Source organism: Notamacropus eugenii, chromosome 4 (genome assembly GCF_028372415.1).
Source record: "Notamacropus eugenii isolate mMacEug1 chromosome 4, mMacEug1.pri_v2, whole genome shotgun sequence".
NCBI lineage: Eukaryota > Metazoa > Chordata > Mammalia > Diprotodontia > Macropodidae > Notamacropus > Notamacropus eugenii.
Window position 1 is genome coordinate 161,568,313 of NC_092875.1, and position 24,963 is coordinate 161,593,275.

Here is a 24,963-nt window from a genome sequence, read left to right on the forward strand (position 1 = left end):
ATCTTTAAAAGTATGACTTTTTTGCTACCATTATAAATATTCATAAATTTCATTTGTAATGATATTTCCACCCTTGAAATCATTTCTAGGTTTCTTGTTTCCTTTTTAATGTCTTTCACTGAGTTTCTGATACTTACATGAAAATAAAACAAAATCAAACAAACAAAAAAAAACCCCAAAACAAATCATATCTTGTAAAATACTACTTTTTGAAGCCTATTTGGTAGTCAAATAATTTGATGCTCCCAGTTTCTAAGTATGGCAGAACCCCAGTCGTTGACAGAGAGGTACAAGATGATGCTCATTTAAAAAAAAAATAGCATCCTTCTTAATTTAATTAATTAATTAATTAGATTTATGATAGACTGTAAGTATTCATTTGATAGGTCTTTTTACTTGTCCTGGAGAAGAAGTTTATGAGACCATTACTGATAGCTTTTTAGCTTTGATAAGATGAAAGATTTGATATTTGAACAGAAGAAACTCCTTTTCCAGAGCACTGTCTGACCGTATGTGGATAATACTAGTCAGCCACAATGAAATGACATATATTCGACTTTAAAGCAACATGTTATAATTACCATGTATGGATGTTTTAAAATTTCTAGAAACTTGCCTGTTGAAGCAAACCATATAATGTTCCTTTAGTTCTTTCTATCTTCTTACACTCTCCAGCTTACATCCAATCTTTCTTTTTCTTTCTTTATACATTCCTCCATTTCAATGGCCTGAGACATCCTTTTTGTCTTAACTATATGTCTTATTACTTTTGACTATTCTGGGATCTTTGTGAGAATTTCATGCCCTTCTCAGTGATCCTTTTTTTCTCTGAAATCCTAAATCATCACAGAGTAGGCATCAGAACAGTTGAAATAAGAAGAGAACTCTGTCTATGGTCATTGTAATAATGAGGTTGCAGAGACTGAAACTTGATAATACATCACACTTTGTAGATCCAGAAATATATGAGGGTGGTAGTGGTAGGTACTATTTAATTTTCAAAATAGCTTAATTTCGAATTGGAGAGGGATTAATCTTTGTTAGAAAGTATGGCATACAAAAATCTCTACTCTGCTCCCAAAATAAACCAACTTGAAAATTTAGGAACTTGTTTAAAAAAATCATTAGGAAATCATGCAAGTTGATTCAGTTCTTTGGTTTGATGAATTAGAAAACATTGGTTTCAAATAAATATATAAAATAACTTGAAATATTTTTCTTATAAGATTGAAGAGTAATTCCTCAAAGAAGACTTAGCCCTACTTAGAAACTGATCATTCTCCTAGTTTTACTCTGTCAAGAAAGGAACAATCAATTGCAGTGCTATTTGTCACTTGTAGAGATGCTATTTTGGCTCTCACTCATGTAAGGATAATGTTCATTGCTTAAGAGAATGATTACTATGCATTATGTCATAAGCATGTGTTCTGTTGGCAGCCAAGATGCAGAAATTGCGGTTATCGTTATGCAGTTTCATCTGGAAAATATTTCCAAAGAGTAATTCATAGGTAGGCATTATCCTTTGTGAATAGGTGGAAAACTAGAGAAAAGAAATGTTCATCTAACAATGTGGAAAGAGACTGACTTTTATTATCATTCTTTATCTAGAGTTGTGGTTTTCAAACTTTATGGTCTCAGGGCCTTTTTAACTGAGTATATTCCCTCCCCCAAAGAGTTTTGTTTATGAGGGTTAATTATTTGCCATATTAAAAATTTAAATCTTAATATTATTATGAAAATAGTTTTGACTTTAGGGGTCCTTGTCATGGGAATTCCCAGAAGGTCCCCATACCACATTTTGAGAACTACTGATCTAGAGGTAGGCCATTTTTCTCTCTAATTTCAGTAATTATTTGTTACATCTTTGTTTTCTTAGTTTTGAGGAGTAGGTAGGGGAAAAAAAATCAAATTTTACCCTAAATGTTTACATTTAATTATTGATCCATTTTCATCACCTCTCCCAAATAAATTTGGAAGATCATTAAGCGGAGCTGAAAGTGATCTTCCTTGTACTTGCATGTTGGGTTAGAGAGGAAGCATTAGTTAAATGTATATTTTCCCCATCATACTTTATAAAATTCCTTGTTTTTGAAGACTGATTCGTTGCTAGGCTTTTATTAATAGGTTACCACTAAGTTGGGCTGTTTTTTCCTTAAAATGAGTATTCAGTTTTCTAAATTGATTAGCTTTGTAAATGTCATTCTTTATAGAAATTAAAAGTGAAATCACAAAACCATTCCTGTCTTTTGATGGCTTTTGTAATAGACCTCATCATGATCACAGCCTCATTCTGTCCACTGCAGGATGAAGGCCCTGCCTAGGTGCTGCCAAGCTTTGACCATTGCTGTCCTGGGCCATATGAGACCACATTGGTCCTTCAAAGGCTATCAGCTCATCCCTTCATGTTTATTGATGGCGGCCCTTGCTGTATCTATAATCCAATGGTCTCCATTCTGTCGTAAGTGTAGTCCATCTTCCATCTCTTTCATGCTTCATAGATTGCCCTTTCACTTTTTTTCATGGTCCCCATGGCATTTTTTTCCACATGGATTTTGTCTCCTCTGTCCATAGCTCTGTGTGTGTGTGTGTGTGTGTGTGTGTGTGTCTGTTTTTTTTTTTTTTTTTTTTAGGAAATTCCAAACATTTAATTCAATTCAGTGAATAGTTACCAATTAGTTTCAAAGTAAAGAACAGTGTGCTAGGTGTTTAGGAGAGGAAATACAAGTTTATATAAAATCTTGTCCATCTTCTCATAGAATTTACAGTCTAGCAGAAATATGGAATGCAAAGATTCAGTCAGTATTGCTTTTTTGTTCTTAATACTTTGCTTTAAAAAATATTTGTGGCTTCTGTCACTTACTACATCTGTTATTTGAGGGTTAACTCACTTCATTTGCATGCCCCAAGAACTGTACCTCCCTTGTAACAAAGAGAAATCAATAAACAAGAACAACTGATACAGTTTTCTTATCTGATATTTATATACAACAATATTCCCTATATTTGTTCTACAACCAATGTTTTGATAGCTCTCTTTTTAAACAGCTCTTATTTGTCTTTTAAATTTTATAGAAACAGACTGTTTCAACCTTTAATATCACCTTTTACAGTGGTGATATGTGATAATAAGTCATGATCCACACTAGCATCATAGGCTTTCCATTTGATAGAGAAAATCACCTAGCAGAGTTGTATATGATTCAGCTAGATGAAATGATTGAACTCATGTGATAACATGTTGCTTTAGATGACCGATTTTGTTATGTGTGTGTAAACTTCATAGCTAAGTGTCCATTATTGGTTACAGTTGCTATACCATTGCTTCTTCATCCTAATCATTTGTTTGTTGAAGACTTATCACCACTGGGGGTGGGGGGGAGTGGGGAAAGAGTGGATGAAGCACATTAAAATTAACATTGAATGAACCTAGTAACATAATTCATTATACTTAAGTTTCTTTTGTTTCCAAAGTTGGAGCTGAAATGATTATTATTAATATGTTGATATTAAGCAATTCCCCACCATGTCTGCAGACATATTTACTCAAGCACACACATGTAATGTTAAAATTATCTTTTAGAAGACATCAATTTTCTTTTTCTATCACTAATTTTAGAATAACTCTTCATTTTAGACCAATCAAGGTTTTCTAGGTAACTCGGAGGTAGCTAATTTATAAAATGCTTTTTCAAAATCTGGCGGATGTCTTCACATAGTTGATGGTGATCCCTTTATGTTATAGTATAGGTGAGAATCTAAAACAGTAAAGGATTCATGTGTATCATCTATCATGAGAGGCAAAAATGTCTAACTTAAGAATTTATGTGCTTGTAAAGCAGTTTTGTGTGTGTGTGTTTTAGTCAGTTCAAACTCATCATCTATTTGAAAACACTTGATTGTGCTGCTTAATCTGCAAAAGAAGAAATAGGCTGCTTATTAAAACCTTTCTTCTCTTAGACCCAGATGGGTATATTGTAATAATATTTGTCAAGATGTGATAAAGTAGGATTCTAGAGTGTGTAGTATAAGTACTTCCATTTTTTCTGCTGCTATGGGTAGCATCTGTTAGTTAATCAAAGACCTTTAAATCAGGTTTGGAATAGATGTTTGTAACCATGTCCTTTTTGCTAAATTTATTGCCACCAGCATTTTGAATTTAAAAACATATATTTTCCAAAATTGTTCAGGATGAGTAGTGCTTATTTTTTCATGGACTGATTTTTGATATTTCCTTCCCATTTCCCAGTCATATTTTCATTGCTTTTGAACCTGGAAGTGTGTCATTGAGGAATTTGGGTGGGGAGAGGGTTGAGTTATTGTAGTCAGCGAAGTGATATGTTATCTAAAGTCTTCATTTATGTCCAACTTCCCAAAATTTCTTGGTTTAGATATTTCATTCTACAATAAAAGATACTTAAGCATCCAAACTGTATTCATGGTGTTTGAGAATACATTCCGTTGTCTCAGGGAAAACAGAATTTTACTCCAGAGTCAATTAACTTAATGGGACTCTGGACATCAGCTCATGCCCCCAATTTGTCATTACGTTATTCAGGGAGTGGAAAATTATGAAGGTAATTTTTCTGTTTGGTAATTTCATTCTGTTTGGACAAATACTTCAGAAATTCAACTTGATGTAGTAGCGTCAGGGAATAACAGAGTTCAAAGCCTGCTTCCTATATCTGCCAATTGCATGACCCTGAGCAAGTACCTGACCTTTTCAGACCTCATTTTCCTTATCTACAAGAGGAAGGATTAAAAAAATTCATAGGATTATACAGAGGATTTGATGGGATCATGTTTGTAAGATTTTTCAAACCACAAAGTGCTAAATAAATAAGAGCTGTCAAATACTAAGTACTTAATAATTGTTTTTTCACTCCTTAGTATCATCATCATCATCGTCATCATCATCATCATCCTACATGTGTTCCTATGCAGGGATATGCCTTCCTCTATTAGCAGTTGCAGCTTTTTCTTGTCTTTGGCCATCACTTGGTGACCAATCTTCTGGTGTAGAGTTTCACTGAACTTAGCTAAGTTGATTCTTAGACATCAGGCAAAAAAGTCTCTCCTCATGTTTGCTCTTGTCTGCTCGTCTTCAAGAGTTCATGGGCCCAATCCTCCAATACTATGGGAGCATTAGGAGTAGGATTAAAAACAAGAACAGCAACAATAAAAATTTTTAATATTTCTGCTTTATTGAGCTGGGCAGCTTGCTTTGTTCTATATATTCCATCACTTCTGATAGTAATACTATTTTTCCCTCCTAGGATTTTTCACTTGTGGTCTTGCTAGATCATTACATTTCAAATGTCAAGTTCACTCATGTTTTAATTAGTGGCTGTTTAATTAATATGCCTATTAAGACAGTGATGACTTTAAGGTTGCCTCATTCCCTTAACCCAGTCAATAAGAGTACTAACCTGCTGTTGTGAGGCCTTCAAGCTTAATACATGTTTACTTTCACTCAGAAATATTTTTATGTTCTGTTTTGCTTATAATTTTTATTAATATTTCTTGCCATAACACAGTTACTCTTAAGGAATAATTCTTTCTGTATGTTAGTGAATTGTGGCTACCTAGTTGTGACTCTTTTTCTCTGATCTTTTACTAATTGAAATGTTTTCATAGACCTTTTGTTGAGTATTATTATGTTCCCTTTAACACATTCAAAAGAGTGTGAATATTATCCTTTCTTTCAAAAATGATAAATCATTATTCTTGTTGAGTCCCTACTAAACAGAATGTTTCAGTCTGTACCATCACCATCATCCATGTATTTTAACTTATAAAATAGCCCTCAGAAGATATAGGACAGTTTAAGGTAGCCTATTGATGTTCCAGTTTATGTAACAAATATCTTAATTAAATTTCCAGTTTTCAAAATACTAAAATGCTATGAAGTATATTTGACGGTAAAATTATACTGAAGATTACCTCAGTGCCTTAGCCATTGTCACAAAAAAGAGTTATAGCATCTCCAACTTCAAAAAGATCATTTTGTTCGACAAATACTAATTGTGAGTTGTAGAAGACAGAGGTGATATGGTGTGCTGGAGAGAGAGCTAGCTCTTGAATCAAGGGACCTGGGTTTGCATCCTCTGCCTGGCACTTCCTAGCTAAGGTGGACAGATCACTTAATGTCACTTGCCCTTGATTTCTCCATCTGTAAAGTGGTGAGTTGAAATCATGGTCCCTTAGGTCCATTCCACTTGTAAATCTGTAATTCTAAAACCCTTTGGAGGATATCAGGCCCTGTCTTGATGAACCTAATAAGAACCCTCACTACAACATACTTGGCAAATGCGCTTCTAGTCTCTTTTTTGAAGGCTCACTCTATAGTGTATCTGACTACCTCTTGAGGAAGTGTTATTTTGTGTTTTTGAATACTTCCAGTTACTAGAAGGATTGGGGGTTTTTCCCCATAATGGCGTCCAAACTTTCTTATTTATAATTGATTTTCTGATATCGTTATGAAGAAAGCACTTTGTAAATCTTTAAACAAATTGTCTGTTGAACTTCTTTTACTTCTTTCTTTGCTTTTCTCATGAAATGATAGTACAGAAAATTTCCAATTGTTTGAATGTATTAGTGAGTTAGCTTCCAGATAAAGGAGAATTTAACGTATTCTTAACGAAAATTTCACATTTAAAGTGATGTTTGTGCCTGCATGTAATTTCTGCTGGATGTGTCAGGTGTGGAAGAGGCTAGACAGAGCATGCTGTTAGGTTTATTTTAAAGCATGGGGTTACAAAAAAGTATAATCCTTATGTTTATCATCCACCAAATTTCCCATCCATGTAAGTGACTTTAGCGATTAGAATATACTTGAACGTTGTCATATGCTACTTTTTCAGTAAATTCCTTTCCCTTTTAATTTGAAATTTAGCTCCTTCTCCTTTAAAGTCATCTGAAATGACAATGTCAGTTTTAGTACTTGATAAAATTCACTTAAGTGTGAGAAGTTGCACATGGAGTAATGCTCCTTCTGTTTCTTTTTGTTTCTTGAAGGCTGTGTGTTCAAAGTTGTAGCAAATTGGCGCCTTAGCTTATCTTTTTCTAGCAGAACTTTTTCTTCCCCTTGCCAAAAAAAAAAAAACCCAAACCAAAACATGCAATAATATTTTTTCTTTTATAAAACAAATGAAAAACAAGGATTTTTTCCATATTGAAAATCTCATCTCCTCTCTCTCCCACCAAAAAAACTTCTACCAAACTATACATTGCACTTTAAATATAAGCGCTAAAGAAAACTAGATAAACTTGAAACACGTAGACGTTAGAACCCATAGTGTCATCCTTTTCTGTTTAGGATCTGATGACTTGAGTCTTTTAAAATATATTCTGAAAGTAAAATATTCTTTAAACAGTTCTGTTGGGAGTAAAGGAGCCAAGAAAATGGGCAGTTCTCTAAGTTTTGTACAATGACTTCACAATGCTTATAATGTTTTTCCCTCCCTCTCTTCTTCTCCTCTCCTCCCCCCTTTCCTCCCCCTGCCCCCTTCTCCTCCTAGAATCACATCGGGAATTCCTTCACAGGCCTGCTTCTGGATATGTGCCAGAGGAGATCTGGAAGAAAGCTGGTAAGAATTGTTTAAAAACATGAGCTTAGTGTTCTGACAGCTGTGTGCAGTTGTTAATGCACTGATGTGAAGAATGACAAGAAAGGACTCACTGCTAACAACAACAACAACTAAGAAAACCTTATTTAATATTCTTAAACCAGGCCTGATTAGAACATGAAATAGTCTTTATTATAGCAACATCTGCTACTCCCACCATAATTGAGGGGCTGTCAATATTTCCATTAGAAACCCCTATTTTCAGGGGGCTATAATGGTTTCAGGCTGAAATGTGGCATACAAGGTCTCAGCTTGTGTGCAATTTTTCTTTCAGAAAAAAAAATCTGGCTTTTTCAAAATTAAATTGCATACTTCAGCCTTCTCCACCTTCCCCACAGCCTCCACATATACTTTTCAAAAAAAAGAGAAAAAAAATTTCTATCAATGCTGTTTGACCCATTTTGGACCCATTTTTACTTATATTGAATTAAAGTAATTTTAATGGTCAGGCCCTAGTAATTAGCAATGGGCTGGGCTAAGAAGACACTAATTTTTTTTAGTTAAATGATAAAAGTTTCCATAAACTTTTTTTAAAATTGTAAATGCTTTTATTTTATACTCTGTGATAAATCCAAAGTCTTCCAAGGTATGTTCACTGAGTTGCTGGCACAAATAAAGGACTCTCAGATCTGATAGAATCTTAGTGGCCTGTCATGTCAGCACCATAACAGCTAAACAAACCATTCTACAAGGTCAAGAGAGGTGATGCAACACAACTGCTGAAGGAATTGAGAGGTGACGTGAGGAAAACTTCACGGTAACTCGAGCCTAGCTGTGACTTTGAACTGTTGAAGCTCCAACATTAAAAATAACTTTGCCTACCTGAGTTAGATATCTGGGAAGTGCTACATTCACAGGTATTCGACAGACTGTGGTCTGGCAGCAATAATCATGGGTCAGGAGTCAAATGAGGCCCTTTTTTCCCTCTTGTATAAAAGATTTCTATTTTTGATTTAACTCAGCTGTGTTTGCAGTTCCACGAAACTGGCACCCTCTCTTCTGGTCACTTAGACCCTGTCGTATTTTCATGCACACTTGAAAATTTGAAAGTTTATCTGTTTTTAGGTGTGACTGATACTGAAATCAGGAATGTGATAGTGTTCAAGGCTTTAGTAGCATGGATTGATAACTAGAAAGAAAATTTCTTTTATCAACAAGTCAAGGCAGTCTAGACAGATGAAGCTGTAGGTTAAATGTTTTATACACCCATACACCCACACACACACTCACACACACTCTATGTATATGCATATAGCTATGTATTAGTATGTAAGTCCAAGAGTGAAAAGTTTCTTTCTAGCATATGGCTTTTCTAATTTCCTTTATAACACTTCTTCTAGTTTTCTTTCTCTAGTTTTTCTTTTCTGAGTGTACAATATGGCTCTACAGCCTCACTGTTGGGAAATTGAGGACACAAGGTGAAGGAAAAAAATCACTGGTTCTATATATAGTTGGCGAACCTGGATTTAATCGTACCTCTGAATATCATTATGACCGTGGGTACATCATTTAACTTTTTTGAGCCTCAGTTTCATCATCTGTGAAATGACAAGGTTAGACTCAATGGATGGCCTCTCAGGTCTCTTCCAGATCTAGAGCTATGAAACTGTCAGCCCTAGTATACTAGGGTCTTAGCAATGAAGTGAAATGTATCCTGGCTTCTAAGTAGCATGCCATCTGGATCCAGTAAGAAGGTTTAAGGAATATGTCATATTGTTTCTTTGGATCTTGGGAGTAGTGTAACTTAACTCTCTATCTCCTAAGACCAATGAGTTAGTTTTCTGTTGGAATGAAGCAGTCATTCTCTCTCTACATTTCCTTATTTATGTATATTTAAATTAAGTCCTTGATATTAGAAAGAAAAAGAACAGTAATTGTAAGATAGTAAACTATCTTATAATTCTGTTCGCTTGTGCTGTTTTCTACTCCTGCCTTTGAGTGCGATTTAAGTAAGAGCAGATTTTCTTAATGAACCACCTTTGCTAGAAAGTCAATTTGAGAAACTGTAGACAAAAGAAATCTACTTTAAGTAGTAAGCAATTAGAAGCAGATACAAATTCTGTACTTAAGATTTTCTACTTTTTCAGTATTTTTCCCATCTTGGATGGAACTGAACCTGACATGTCCATTTTTATTTTCCCCTTTCTAGTGTCTCTTCTCTGAAGCCACTTATGCATATAATTTTGGATTGGGGGGCAGGGTAGGGTGATAGAAGAAGAAGAAAGAATATTTTGGTTCAATTTGTGTTGTTCAGTTATCCTTGAAGAAGGAAGAGGTATATATCACTGTTACTGATTTTGGTGATTTGTTTAAAATATGACTTTTGTTAATCACTCGATTAATTTTGATCCTTTTTGAAAGATAACATAATCTTCCAGAATATATGAGAAAACTGAAGGAATTCTCATAGTTTGCAAATGCAATATAATTATAAGGTGATCTGCAATTACTGAAAATTCTAGATCCTCTCTTATGTAGTAGATTCATTTCTTGGCAGGTTTCTAAACATACTTTAAGTGGTAAAGAGGAAATCATAATACACTTGGCATATTCCATATATATGATATAAAGATTATGAACCCTTCCCTCATCTGGCATTCACCCATACTGTTAAAAGCATTTCAACTTGTAGTGATGTAGGAATGTATGTTTATGTGAAAATTGTATATGTGTTTATATATATATATATGTGTGTGTGTGTGTGTATACATGTATATATATGTGCATGTGTGTGTATATATATTAGAGAGAGAGCATTCTATATTGTTTGGAGAAAAATTTTGGAATGTTTCATTGTAAAACCATAAAAAACCCAGTCTCAAACTTTTTGCCTTAAAAATATTATACCTTCCTAAGTTTAGGGCAGAGTATACCTAGGATAAATAATATTATTTAATCAAAAAGCTTTCATATGGTATAAAGCAAATTTGTATTAGATTTGAATTCATAATGAGTATGCCTCTCTTAACATAAAATTGTAATTGCAAGAGATTTTATTATATACAGAAAGCAAGTTATTTTTGGACATTGAAATTTTTACTGATTGGTGAGTGTTAGACCAATTTCTTCCCAACTTTATAAGCAACCTTCCAAACCAAATCCTGGAATAAAAAGTCTTTATAAAATTTGAGGCATCTCACATAAAGGTGGTTATAAAATTGCATCTGTATGTTTTCTTCTGTATATTTCTTTTCAAGTGATCAGAGAATGTTTGCAGTTGGTAATAAATATTCAAGCACCTTGCCAATGTCCTACCAATTCTCTTTGCTGATCTGTATATGCCTGTGGGACTAGAATAGGAATGCATAATTTAAATATAAATTGCCTGATTTGCATACACAATTAGTCAAGCTGCAGCTTTGATCGTAAGCAAAAATTATTGTCCTGTATTGCCACTTAGAATTTTAATTCACCTTGAATATTCAAAGTAAATTAGGCCTTGACTGTATAGTGGAAGAGTAGGACTTCCCTCAACCCTCATTCTCTCCCCCTTTTACCTCCTCCCTCCTTTTGTCCCTGCCATCCAATTCATTTGTGCTTGGATAATGAGTAGAGATATGAAGAAATGCCTTCAGCTTTTCAATAATGTTCTGGTTTTGCAAAGTTTCCATTTTTGAGAGCATATATGTTTTAAATTCCATATAGTTTTGACATGCTTTAGTTAGAATAAGTGCCGTTAATTCATACCTTTGGGTTTGTGAAGTTTAGATAATATAATTTAAGGAATGCTGCTATAAGAAAGCAGGTTACAAGTCATGGCAATTGATTGCTTGGTGATGGTTTTTGATGATTTCAGAAGCTCTGAACTGTAGGTATGTCAAACAAAGCTCAGAAAACTAGGCAACCAGAGCAGTACTTGTAACTCTTACATTTTTAATCTACAGTAAAACATTTTTATTAGGAATCTATGTTTTTAATTAAACAGAACATTTAATTAAGGTGCTTTTTAAGTGGGTGAAACAATTAAGTGCAAACACTTGAATGAAACATGTCATAATTAGTTTTAATAGAGTGTTAATTGGTACTACGTTTGCCAAGTTAATAATTACTGCTTATTAAATTTTCAATTAATCATTGTCATTTTGCTTTGAATAAAGATGAAAATTAGATAAACTAATTCAGAGGGAGGATATTTTCCCTTGTTAATTAGAATAGTTAATTTTTTAAAAGGGAAATGACTTGTTGTAGTTGTCAATTGTATGATTGTACATTAGAGGAATCTTTGCATTCTCTCTGTATCTAAAACTGAATAACAAGTTTGACAGCTTGTGTTTTCTTTTAGTCAGATATGAAAGATGTAAAACCTGAACATTTTCTCCTCTGATACAATGATGTAATAAAGTATGTTGTAGTGCAAGTTAACTAAAGAAAATGTAGGTGTTTGCTTGAATAGGGCAATGATTATTTAAAATGGAAGACTTAAGTCAGAAGACAATGGTAAATTTCAAAATCTTCTTATCATACAGATTGTGTGCACCCCCTTCCTCTTAATAACTCAGGAAATGATTACAGGAGAAGTAAAGCTATATTGTCTGTTTCATCATTGATTTTCTTTAAAAGGTCTGCATTAACCTAATTGCTATTATGAGTTACCTTTTTAGTATTCTCTCTTTCATTCTTCAAGTAGTAGAATAATTGGAGTGAGTTTTAAAGGAGATTATATGTACATGCATACGTGGCTTGATGTGTGTTAGGGCATGTGTATATATGCACATATACATATATTTATACATTTCCCCTGTGTTTTGATAAGTGTTCAAAGAAATAGGGTATGTAAAATTTTTTATTTCATTATTTTTAGCTTTTACATTGCCTACAATCCCCTCTTTACGCTCCTACAGAGCAGTTTCATACAAGAAAGATTATTTTTTAAAGAAAAAGAGGGAAAAAGTGGCAGGGAATCAGCAAAACCAATGAATACATTGAAGAGTTTGATATCTAAGAGATTTTACACCCACACCACATCACACCCTCATCACACCTCACCACACCACACCCTCACCACACCGCACCACACCCTCACCACATCACACCACACCTCACCACGCCACACCCTCACCACACCACACCACACCACACCCTCACCACGCCACACCACACCCTCACCACGCCACACCACACCCTCACCACACCACACCTCTAACAGAAATATAAAAGGCATTCCTTGATGGCCAACTGGTCAAATAATATCAGCAAATAGTTATCAAAAAAGAATTAGAAACTATTAATAATCATGTGAAAATGTTTCAACTTTTTGTTTTCTATTATACTAGTAACTTATAAAAATTTCCATATAAAGAATATGTGGAATATCAGAGCCATGAAATTATACAGGGACTCCCCTTACTCCCCAGTGGTCCTTCTTAAGGACTGGCATATTCATTTTTTATTCAAGAAAAAAACAAATACTTATAAGAGATTAGTCTTCCTGCTCTAGGTGACCGAAAGTTTGAAGCAGCTCAGTTAGGAAGATTAAACATCAATATTATTGACCACAAACTGAACTCGGGTTTTGTTTGCTATAGAATGAAAAGAAAATGCTCATGTGTTTGTCAAACAAAGTGATATTGTTACATCCAATGGATAAAAACATCACAGAGAAATTCCAATAGCTTTTCATGGCATTGTTTCAGAATACTCATGGGAAAATATCAGTTTTTAGTGCTTTGTGGAATCCTGATTCAACTAGAAATGTGTAACCTTCAGATGACTCCACAGTATGCCATAATCCAAATTGCTGCGCTGATTTGCAGTCTTTCCCTTTGGGGGTTTTATTTCTTTGTAGAGGAAGCAGTCAACGAGGTGAAACGTCAAGCTATGACTGAGTTGCAAAAGGCTGTGTCAGAGGCAGAGCGGAAGGCCCATGACATGATCACTTCAGAGAGAGCTAAGATGGAGCGAACAGTTGCAGAAGCAAAGAGGCAGGCCGCAGAGGATGCCCTGGCTGTTATCAACCAACAGGAAGATTCAAGTGAGGTAAGACTTTAGTGTGAACCTTGAAAAATGCCCATTACCCAAGGCTATGAAGAGAAGAAGCTTTAATGTAAGATAATCTTTTGTAGCTTGAATGTGAGCATCCATTGAAGTCCGAAATGCAAATATGTGTTGGGCTTCCCTATCTTAGTCTGAAATTTTGAAAAAGCTTGCCCATGCCACTTGGACATGGGTGTGAAAGACCAAATGCGGACTACCATTTGTTTTTGATAACTTGTCTGAAATAATATGTGAATTTGTTCACAAGTTAAGATATTTTGGTATGTTTCATGGATGCACTGAATTTTGGTAAACTTCCCTAAATTTCCTAGTAACTTAACCTAGATGAGATTTCTGTGTTTGTATTTGTCTTCATACCAAAAGGAAATCAATAATTGAGATGCTTGGTATCATACTATGTCTTCAAAAGAGAAGTGTATCAAGTGCTGAAGATGAACATTTTCCTTGATTTTGGATGTTTTATGTCAGCTATGGGGATAGATTATATATGAACTTAAGGGTGTGGTGAACATTGTCTGTTAGGAAGAAGATACAATGAAAGAATGATCAAGAATAAGATTGGAATGAAATAGTAAACCTCCCTGTAGACTTGAGAAAGACAAGGAGCTTTGAAATCTCTGTATTGGAGGGAGGGACATATGGCAGTGTGTGCAATGGGAACTTAGTGGTAAAAGAATAATATAGTTATTGCTCATACTGAAGTGTTTGGGGTAAAATGAAATTTCATTTCTTTTAAATGAAGACCTGAAAAAATGGAGAGGCTTATGAAATATTAAAATTGGTAAACAAAAAAGAACTTTCATTAAAAAGGTCCCTCTAGTCTAACTCTAATAACATTTTTACTTCAATTAAATATTTCCAAGAGATCTCACATTCTTTATTTCCATATTCTTTGTAATAACCCTTATGATGATCCTTGCATAGTAGGATGTTGCCATCAGAAAATATTGCTCTCATAAACTGTTGTTCTTGTACAGTGATTTATATATTTATATATAAAATGGAGCTAATTGCCTAGATGCCATTATCACAAGGACCTAGGAACTGTGAGTGTATAATACAGTGTATAAAAGTGTGGGATTTTTTGTATGTTGTACAATAATCAGAGCAATCCAGCAAAATGCTGCAGACAAGAGCTGAAGTATCAGAAGCCCTGCAAAGGAGCAGCTTCAGTTAAAAGACCACGATGAGCCAGTCACACCAAGCTGAAATAGCAGAAAGCTTGAGTTGATAAATCAATGGCTTGCTACAATACATATCTATAATTTGAGAGAGAGAAAGAGTAAGGATTTAATTTGTACCAGGCTTCTCTAGAGATGAAAGACCCCGCGGGATCATGAGATGCCTAGAGTTTCTATTTAATGTGTAGCAGATGAATAACAAGGAGACAAAAGGAATTGATTTTCAACATCTGAAAGTTTCTCAGGAAAAGAGAGACGAGGGGAAGTTTATCTACCCTTTAACTACTGACTATTCCATTGCCGAATTAAACCAGACATAAATTCAATTTTATTGACATCTTGTAGCTAAGATATTCAGGAACTTTGTTTCTCTTTTTTATTAGCATCTTTGTATGAGGAGAAATGTGTTGCCCTATGTTCCAGCAGTAATACTGCGATACACTGTTATTAAAACATTCCTTTCATGGGCATCCTTAGGATCATTACTATGTAAAAGTATTTTGGAAGACACAAAGATAAGTATCTAAGAAGAAACTCTGAATTTGCTTCTTGCATTCTTTAAGTAACATGGTATCTCCTTTCAGGGTTCATGTATTTTCTTTAGCCCCAAAATATGGGCAAAAGAATATATAGCCATGTGTTGTGTAGTGTAAAGGGTACCCTATAAGTCAGAGGATGCTGGTCCTAATCCAGCCTCTGGAGCTAGCTAGTTGTAAGGTTTTGGACAAATCCGTTCACCTCCAGTCTCCACAGTTAACCGGTTGAACTGAAAGATCACTCCTAACTCTAAAGCTTTTGGCTTGTAATGTGTGACCTCCATAACATTATTTCTTAATGCTGATATTTCATGGAAGTAGTGGGGGTATCATCATTTTTTTCCCAGAATACTTCTGCACTCTGCATGATTCTTTTTTCTTGTTGAGAACCATTGGTAGTTCATGCTAGAAGAATATGAGCTTCTTGAGGGAAAACTTTTTCTTTTTGTTCTTGCATTTAGCACACATGACTCTGGCAAAATTTAATGCCTCTTAAGCTCTATACATTTAATTCCTTAGATGACATCAAGTTCCACTTCCTTCATTTTTCTCAAAGGTTATTTTTATTCATACTTAGAGCAGTAGTAGTCATTTTGATCCAGATGTACCCATACTGCTTTGCTGGCATGTGCTTTACCTTTATTTTGGTAGCATTCCTATACCTGTTTGCCATTTGCTAAGTGTCTGTACCTAATACAAAAGTAGGAGCCTGACCAATAAATAGCATCAGGGGATATTGAAAGTAGATACACAGAGTTTATATATTTTAAGATACTTAGTACTGTGTTTGTCATGGCACTGTGTCTGAAGTCACTTAAATAGTGCTGATGTTCTCTGTGAGAGGAGAACTTGACTTACAGATGTCTTTCAAGATTTACTGAACATTTTCTATATACATTATAAAACATTTCCCATTTATCTCAAATGAGATGATATTTCTAAAAACCATTTAGCACAGTACCTGGAACATAGTGAGTACTATCTCAATGCTTATTCCCATCCCCTTCTCACTTAGGATTGACATGCCCCTTGTGTGGTGATTTATCAACAAAGTAAGTAATGACTTTCTTGGATTTAGCAAACTTCACAACCATAGGAAGCAAGATTTTCATTTTTTCATTTGTAGATAATTATTTATTTTATTACTGTTCAGGTATTCTGACTCTTCATTACCCATTTGGGTTTTTTGTGGGATTTTTTAGTTTGTTTTTGATAAAGATACTGGAGTGAGTTGGCCATTTCCTTCTGTATGTCATTTTACAGATGAGGAAACTGAGGCAAACAGGGTTAAATGACTTGCCAAGGGACACACAGCTAGCAAATGTCAGAGGCCAGATTTGGACTCAGAAAGATGAGTCATCCTAACTCTAGGCCTACTACCACTTAGCTTCCCAATTATTTGGTTACTAGACATCAAAGTTAGCAAAGGAAAGGAGAGAATTTGTAGCCTAAGCCAGTAATTTCATAAGCTGGACCATAAACTTACCAGAAGAAAATTACCCTTAAAATGCCTAGATTTCCTTCTTTGAAACCTGAGCCCCCCATCATTATTATTTTCTCATCTGCCAAGTAGATTGGGAGAAGGGGGGAAGGGGATGGTGCTCAGGTTGTCATGGCCCTGAAATAGAATATTCGCTACATGAAAGGCACTTTGAAAACCTGTCAAGTGCTATAAAAAAACAAAGTGTTAAGCTTTCTCTCCAAATGGCTTCTGCTGCTTTTGGAAGGAAAGGGATGAATGTTATGAAACACCACAAACATTAACAAGTAGAGATCAGGTCAAGAAAAGAGGAACATGGAATCTGTTTACCCATAGGATTGTGAAAAGTCCATATATAGGATCAATAAGAAATACAATATGGACAGGAAAGTCAGCAGGCAGATTATAGAAAGCCTTAAAACCTGGCACCACCTTGGGTTCTACCAGACATTTTCATCTTTCTCATATGATAATCTTATTTTTCCTTAAAATACCTAAATGTCTTTTCCCATTAAACTACTTGGTGATCTTAAACTATTTCCCCAGATTACTTTGGGCCTGTAATCCATTAGTCTTTGTGAACGGTTGCAAATAACAAAGTAACCTATAAATTATCCCTGGGCAGCAACAGAAGTGGTGTTCTTTCAGATCGACTTTGTGTCCCTTCTGCTTTGATTGGAAGTGGGATCTCAACCAAATAACCAAAGATAAACTATACTGCACCAGTAGACAGCTGTGAGTTTGGAGTCACCAAATTGATGTGCACATGCAGCAGTAAAACCGTCACCTCCTAGCCTCCATTTACAAAGAGATGAACTGAACACAGTCTACTGAAGAATGGTTGGCTATTCAGTGGCCCTTCTGAAATAGCAACATTGAACAAATATATCTCCTTAACATGGCCAGAGGCTGCTAAGTCCTGATAGTGGGAACAAGTGGCATAAAGTTGAGTTATTTAGAAGGATCAAAGGACTGAGACCCAATGGGTTTTGGGACTTTAGAAAACTGCATGGAAGTAGATGACTTCTTTTGGCAATGAAGAACTTTACAGGGTAGGACCTGGTCAGGCCGGTACAAATATTCTCAGTGTAAGCAATTTGAAGTTAAAATAGAACCTAGGGAAAGAAGAGTTTTCATATCTTGTAGTAGTAAGATTAAACATAGACAGTTAACCTTTTATATGTGTGTGTATCCATATACACAAATTCATATGTACGTACCTATCAACCATTATTTATTAGGAACCAACTCTGTGTACCTGAGGCACCATGCTAAGTGCAAGAGATATTGCCTTCTCTCTCGCCTCCCCCAACACACACACACACACACACACACACACACACACACACACACACACACACACACACACAAGAAAGAGAGAAGAATGAAACAATTTCTACTTGCAAGAAGAATGCATTCTAAAAGAAAAAATACATGTATTTATCAAATGCAAATAAGTACAAGGTAGTTTGGGAAGAGGGCACTAGCAGTTGTGGGAATTAGGAACAGAAGGTAGTGTTTGAGCTGTAAATGGAGGGATTTTTTTTTTAACTTGGAACTGAGGGTTGAGAGTATATTCCAGGCATAGGACAGCATGTTCCAAGGACATGGAAATGAGAGGTGTAGTGTTATGTGTGAGGAAGTGAAGAGAGGAGAGGACATTTTGGTTGGATTGCAAAATACATGTGGGGAAGTAATGTATTATGAGGCTCGAAAGATAGGTTGGCTCTAGGTATTGATGGACTTTAAACACTAAATACAATTTCTGTTTTATCCAGGAAGCTTATGAGGAGCCACTGAAGTTTGAGTAGAGGAGTGACATGGTCAGATGTATGCTTAGGGGCTCTTTGGCAGCTGTGTAGAAGACAGAGTCAGGAAAGACTTGAGGCAGAAACTAGATAAGAATCGAAATATGAAATACAAATGCAATGGAATTCTATTATACTCTGAGAAATGATAAAAACAACAGTTGTTTTGTTTTTTTAATGAGAAGATTTATGTGAACAAATACAGGGTAAAATAAATTAGAACCAGCGTAACAGTTTACATAACAACAGCATTATAAAGACAAAGAACTTTGAAATACTTAAATCTTGTCTATGTAATGACCAACTATGATTCAGATCTATGATGAAACATGCTACCTGCTTCTTGACCGATGATGTACTCAGGGTATAAACTGACATATGTATTGTTTGGACATGGCTAGTGGGGGGAAAATGGAGAAGGAAATGGTAAACCACTCCAGGATCTTTACCAAGAAAATCTCATGAATAGCATGGTCCATGGGGTTATAAAGAGTTGGACAGTACTGAATGACTGAAGAACAGTTGTTTACTTGACTGTGTGTAAGTGTGATAAGCGTTGTTTTTTTTTTTTTTTTAATATGGGAGGTGGAAGGAAAACCCAGATTTTTGCTAATAGAAAAATAATTTTTAATTGTAAAAAGATTAAATAATAAATGGACTTTGCTATCATGAAACTTACAATCTACTCAGTCTGCCATGTTTTGTACCCATTCTCATTCATAAATGTACCAATGAGGAGAGAGAGAGAGCACATGCAGCGAGCTCAGGGTGCTCTTCATACAATAGGTACCTAATAAATATCTGAATTAATCTTATAGCTTTTTGTGTATATGTTGAGTACATAACTTAGGCTACATAAGGGCTAGTCTGAGTTTCAGGAAGGACTTAGTGGCTTTGGAGACTCCATCAATGTCCTTAAACTGTAGAAGCTAGAAAAAGATAATTTCCTTTCTTATGTTTTTCTTGGCATTGTAGGTATTCAGACAAAAATTAAATGGCTAGTTTTTAGAAATGTTTTAGTCAGAGTCTCTAAATCATGTTTGAAGTTGGACAAGATGACTTGTGGTATCTCTCATAAATGACATTTTGCTATTTTACCATATCAGCCTATAATAGAACGTTGGCTCAGGATATAGGGACCTGTTCATTGAAAAAATATGTTGCTTTGTATGTATGTGGCAGAGTCCACCCAGCTCTGCAATGCCTTGATCCTGTTTTTGTCCTATGGGTGATTAGTGTGTGTACTCATGTTTGATTGAAATATGGAACAAGCAGCATCTAAAAAGATGCTGACATTGAGTTGTTTGATGAACCTTAAAGCCTCATGTAAATGTGAGCCATTATTATTTTAGGGGTCTTTTCTTAAGAGGGGAAACTTCAGGCAGTCTCCATGAGCATAAGGATTATTTATATTTCCATAATAGGAATGCTTACCTAGCATTGTGCCTGGCACATAGTAAGTGCTTTAATGAAAGCCTATTTTATTGATAGTAGCAGATACAGTTCATTCTACCTGGAGTTTTCTTTGGGAGTACACATTTTCAACTAAGAAGGATGAATGTATTATTGTTACCACTTATATTTCCCTAAAATGTCATCAGTATTCTAAATTGGATTTCCATGACACACCTGCATGCTTTCTTCCTTTATAGGTTAGGTGTGCTGGCATGTTAAAAATCATAGGCTTGCTACATTGGTACAAGATAACCAGAAGCTGTGGGCACTAGAAGGGGAGTTTTGTCAAAGAAGCTGGAAGCCTTAGCCCAAGTTCAGGAGCCCTCAATCGAACCATGACTTGGGGAGGAAAAAAATACGAGGGAAACAAGAACATTGTAGTAGCCTAACCAGGGGGTCCCAAAAGTGTCTCAGGAGACAGTGATCTGACATCAATATATAGGTAGCTATTTATTACACCTAAACTTCATGCCCCACTTACTTTCAGACTCATGAGCCATTGAAATTGCAGTTATGATGACCTTTTGTTAGGAACAATGGAAGCGAGAATTGCCAATATGAAGAAAAGATATTAAGAAAAAAAATACACTCTTGGTATTGTATACTGAAAAAGAGTATTGATTTGGTATTAGGGAAACTGGGTTCAAACACCTACTGTCAATGACTACCTATGCCTGTTTCTTCCTTTTTAAAATGCAAGAACTAGAGTAATAACTTCTAAGATCCCTTCAAACTCTCAATCCATGAGTCTGAATGATGCCTTAGTACAAAAAGACTCAAGCCATCACTTCAAATCTCACAAGAAGTAGAGGAGTCTTGTGTATTTAGCTCATTCAAGTAGCTACTAGGAGACCTGGGCTTTGCTGTTGTCCCTTTGATTCATAGCCCAGCTCACTCCAATTTATTTTGTGACTTGGGCCCATTTTACATATATCTTCCATGACTCCAAGAGACAACTAAACTAAACATTTGAGGAATGGGTGCCTTTGATCAATGGAAAAGAAATGGGCTGAATAAAATTTGTTCTCTGTCTATTCACAATGTTGATCTGTTTCAGAGAAGCCACTTGACATAGTTGATAGAGTAATGAATGGTCTTGGAGTCAGGAAGGCATGGTTTTAAATTCTGCCTCTAATAATTCCTCCATGATTCTGGGCAGGTCCCATAATTCTCCAAGCCTCAGATTCCTTTTTTTTTTTTCTTTAAGGTAGGACTAATTCCTTTAGTATATATGTCACAGAGCTGCAATAGGTCTCAAATGAGAAAATATCAAGTGCTTTGCAAACTTTAAAGCTCCATATAAATGTCAGTTAGGATTATTTCTGTTTGTCACATGGTTCCTTGGTAGGCTGAGAGGGAGACTTAGATGGTGAGATCTACATTCTCCTCTCTTATCTGGGGCCCAACAGTCATTATAATTACATTTACATGAGTATGTTGTGCGTATTACCTTAATTCAGTTTACTTCACTGCATTAGTTGATATAGGTTTTCTCATGTTTCCTGAATTCATTATATTGATGATTTCTTGAATGGCAATAATAATTACATTCATTTGCTTATTTCCTATGAATGAGCATTTACTTTGTTTCCAATTATTTGCTAGAATAAAACATGCTGCTAGGAATATTTCAGTGTATGCGGAAACTTTTTACTCTTTGACCCCTTTAGGATATATGGAAACAGTGGGATTTCTGAACCAAATGACATTTTAGTTGTTTTCATAGCATAATGCCAAATTGATTTCCAGAGGGGTTGAAAAAATTCACAGCTCCACCAAGGATCTATTTAGTTTGTCTGTCTTTTCCCACTTAATATGGTCTGTTTGTTATTTTTTCAAATTTGCTAGGTATTAGATTAAAACCTCACGTGTATTTTCATTTGCATTTTTCTCAATTATTAGTGATTTGGAACAATCTTTCATATAGTTGCTAACAATGTGAACTTCTTTTGAGAACTGTTCACATATTTGAATGGTTGCTCTTTTATATTTGTGTTCAATTCCCTTATATAGTTTTGTGTGGTTTGGTTTTTTTTTTTGTTTGTTTGTTTGTTTGTTTGGTTTTTTTTTTTTTTTTTTTTTTTTTTTTTTTTTGCCAATCAGTAGTTTCCATTTTTATTCTAGTTGTATTGACCTGTTTATTTAAAAGCTTTTTAATTTCATATAATCAGTTTCTTTTCTGATGATAGATTTTGTCTGGTAAAGAATCTTCCCCTAGGCTATGAAAAAGATTTGATCCAATTCTTTTTTTTTTTTTTCTATCTTTTTGAGGGGTAGCGGTAACCATTAATGTTTAGGTCATGTGTCCATTTTGAAAAATTGTGGTGTTATGGTATAAAGATTTAGTCAAAACCTAGTTTTTTTTTTTTAATGTTACTTTGTTGTTTTCCTAGCAGTTCTTGTCAGGTATAGAATTCTTCTCCCTGTAATTTGGGTTCCTAGGTTTATTGAACGCTAGAACACTGAGTTCAGTTGTTTCATTTTTTTAATCAGTGACAATTGCTTTGATGATTACTACTTTGTAATATAAGTTGACATTTAGAAATACTTTTTCTTTATCACTTTTACCTCCCCCCCTTCTTTATTCCCAGTGAGTGATTAATTAAACCTTTCATTCTTCTTAATGAATGTTATTTTGTCTAATTCTTTATAACCACTTCATAGTTTGATTAGTATAATACTAAAATTGCAAATTAATTTGTTTTTGTTTTTATTTTATTGACGCAGCCCACCCTTGAACCATGAAGATCACTGCAAATAATCTAAACTATTCATCATTTTCTTAAATCATGGTGTTTGTATAAAGCTTGGTTTCTAATTGTATTTCTTTAAGGCATATTGACTGGTGTTTTATCCATTTTGTAGTGTCTTTGATAGAGATTTCCCTTTCCATTATTTCTGTCTGAATTTTGTCATTGCTATCACTTCTGTGATTTTATTTTGTATTGTGCTCATTTACTTAAGCTTTTCTTTGTCTCAGTAACTTCCTTTGCTGTACCTCCAGAGTTGTTTATATTCTGTTCCTATGGTTAAATATCTTTAATTTCTTTCTTTCAATGTTAGTTTTTCTAGAATTATATCATAACAGTGGGGGAAAGGAGTCATCTTTGCTTTGTCCAAACTTCATAGGGTTTTCAGCATTAAGTGAGTGTTAGATTTTTTTTTTTTTGAGTGTTAGATTTTTGTTAAAGCCTTTTCCCCTTCTGCATTTCTGGATGTGATCATGTGATTTGGAGTGGTTTTTGTTGTTGTTTTTTTTTTTGGCTTTTAATATGATTAATTATGTTAATTGTTTCCCAATGTTGAACTCTCTGTCCGTCCATCACTGGCATAATTCCTACTTATGGTAGAATTGTTGCTAGTGAATAATTTTTTGGCTCTATTGCGGTAGTCTTTTTATTAGTATTTTAAACATGTTCACTGAGGTTACACCATTTTTGTAGTTGTCACTTCTGTAAACAGCAAAGTTCTTAGGAACTACTCTGACCTGTAGGTTCTTTAGAGCTAGATAGCCTCCTTCCGTTTGGTCTTCATTAAAGCAGGTAGTGGTCTTTATATTTCCCTGCATCCAAGTTAGTGTCTGCTTGGTGTTGTTTGTCCTTCATTCTTGAAGAGTATCATGACATTATGGATGTAATCAGTGAGAGAGGGCTATGCAGAATTACTAGCCTCACTTTCTCCTCCAGAGCCATCTGTGTCCAGTGGCCAGATACTCATCATGACAACTGGAGATGGCCCCAGTTGGGGTGGAGGACCTTGGCCTTCTAAAGCTAAGGTCTTTAGCAGGTCCCAGTTTGACTGAGGCAAGGTCCATTCAATGATTAAGGCTAGGTTAAAAAAGGCTAGGTTAAAAAAAAAATGAGGGAAAGAATGGACCTCTTCTTTAACCTAGTCCAGAAGAAGAAAAAATCAAACTGGGAGGGGAAGACCCTTAGGGTTTCTGGACAAAACAGAAACAATTCCTATTTACATTCATTCTTAGTCAATGGGACCAAACCATGACCAAGTGGTGTTTTGCCTGCGACCTTTTGTTGGCCAGTTGGTGAAAGCCAGAGTGATTTGGGTTTAAAGTGTGGCCCTTAAAAATGAAATCTAGCCAGTAAACACCAATATATATCTTGTGAAGAAAGAGAGGATGGGAGGGAGGGACTGATTCAGGAAGGAAGGAAGGAAGGGGAGGGAGGGGGCAGAAAAAGCAAGTTGCATTGCCCAACTGACCAGTTCCAATTGGGTCCCCTGTGGGGCAGCTTCTACTACTCACAGGGTTGTTGTTTATCCTTCTTTCTTGAAAAGCACCATGACATCATGGAGGTGATAACTATGACATGCAAGTGAATTGGATTTAAGTGAGGGAGGGCAGAGAAAAGTCCCCACCAGTCTCACTTTCTCATCCAGAACCATCTGGGTTCAGTGGTCAGATACACATCAGGACGACTGGTGGTGACCCCACTCTAATTGGTAGATGGTTTGCAGATCTCCATTCTTGAAGGGCACAGTCAATCAGTCAGATTTCCCTAGCATTGAATTAACTATTTGAATCCAATATAATATTTTCTACTCCAAAGGGTAGGATGTTCTTCTCAATACTTAGATACTCCAGATGTTCCTGATTTCCTGTTTGTGGTTCATATTGTGCTAACTGAAACTTCACCTCTTATAATGCAAAGGCTTTCTTAGTTAAATGCACAGGCAATCAAAAGAGACTGGCGTCTCATCCACATGAAAAAAATGTTTATGAACAATGTGTGTCGCCCAGGAAAAAATGTTCAATATATGGGCAGCCATGTTGTATTAGTCCATTAGTATGCATACCTTGAACAGGTATTACAGAAAGAACTGGGCCCAGAATTGAATAAATAGGTCAAGGAGGGGCTGGGTTATAAT

At 35.3% G+C, this 24,963-nt stretch overlaps 1 protein-coding gene across 6 annotated transcripts in view; it reads left to right on the top strand.

The window, feature by feature from the left end:
* Positions 1-24,963, top strand: part of RUNX1T1 (RUNX1 partner transcriptional co-repressor 1) — a 174,833-nt gene that overhangs the window by 144,196 nt on the left and 5,674 nt on the right. For all 6 annotated transcript variants that reach the window (XM_072603573.1, XM_072603574.1, XM_072603575.1 and 3 more), the window contains 2 exons: positions 7,518-7,586; positions 13,411-13,601. In XM_072603573.1, the coding sequence (XP_072459674.1) occupies positions 7,518-7,586; positions 13,411-13,601 (260 nt within the window). The remainder of the gene's footprint in view (positions 1-7,517; positions 7,587-13,410; positions 13,602-24,963) is intronic.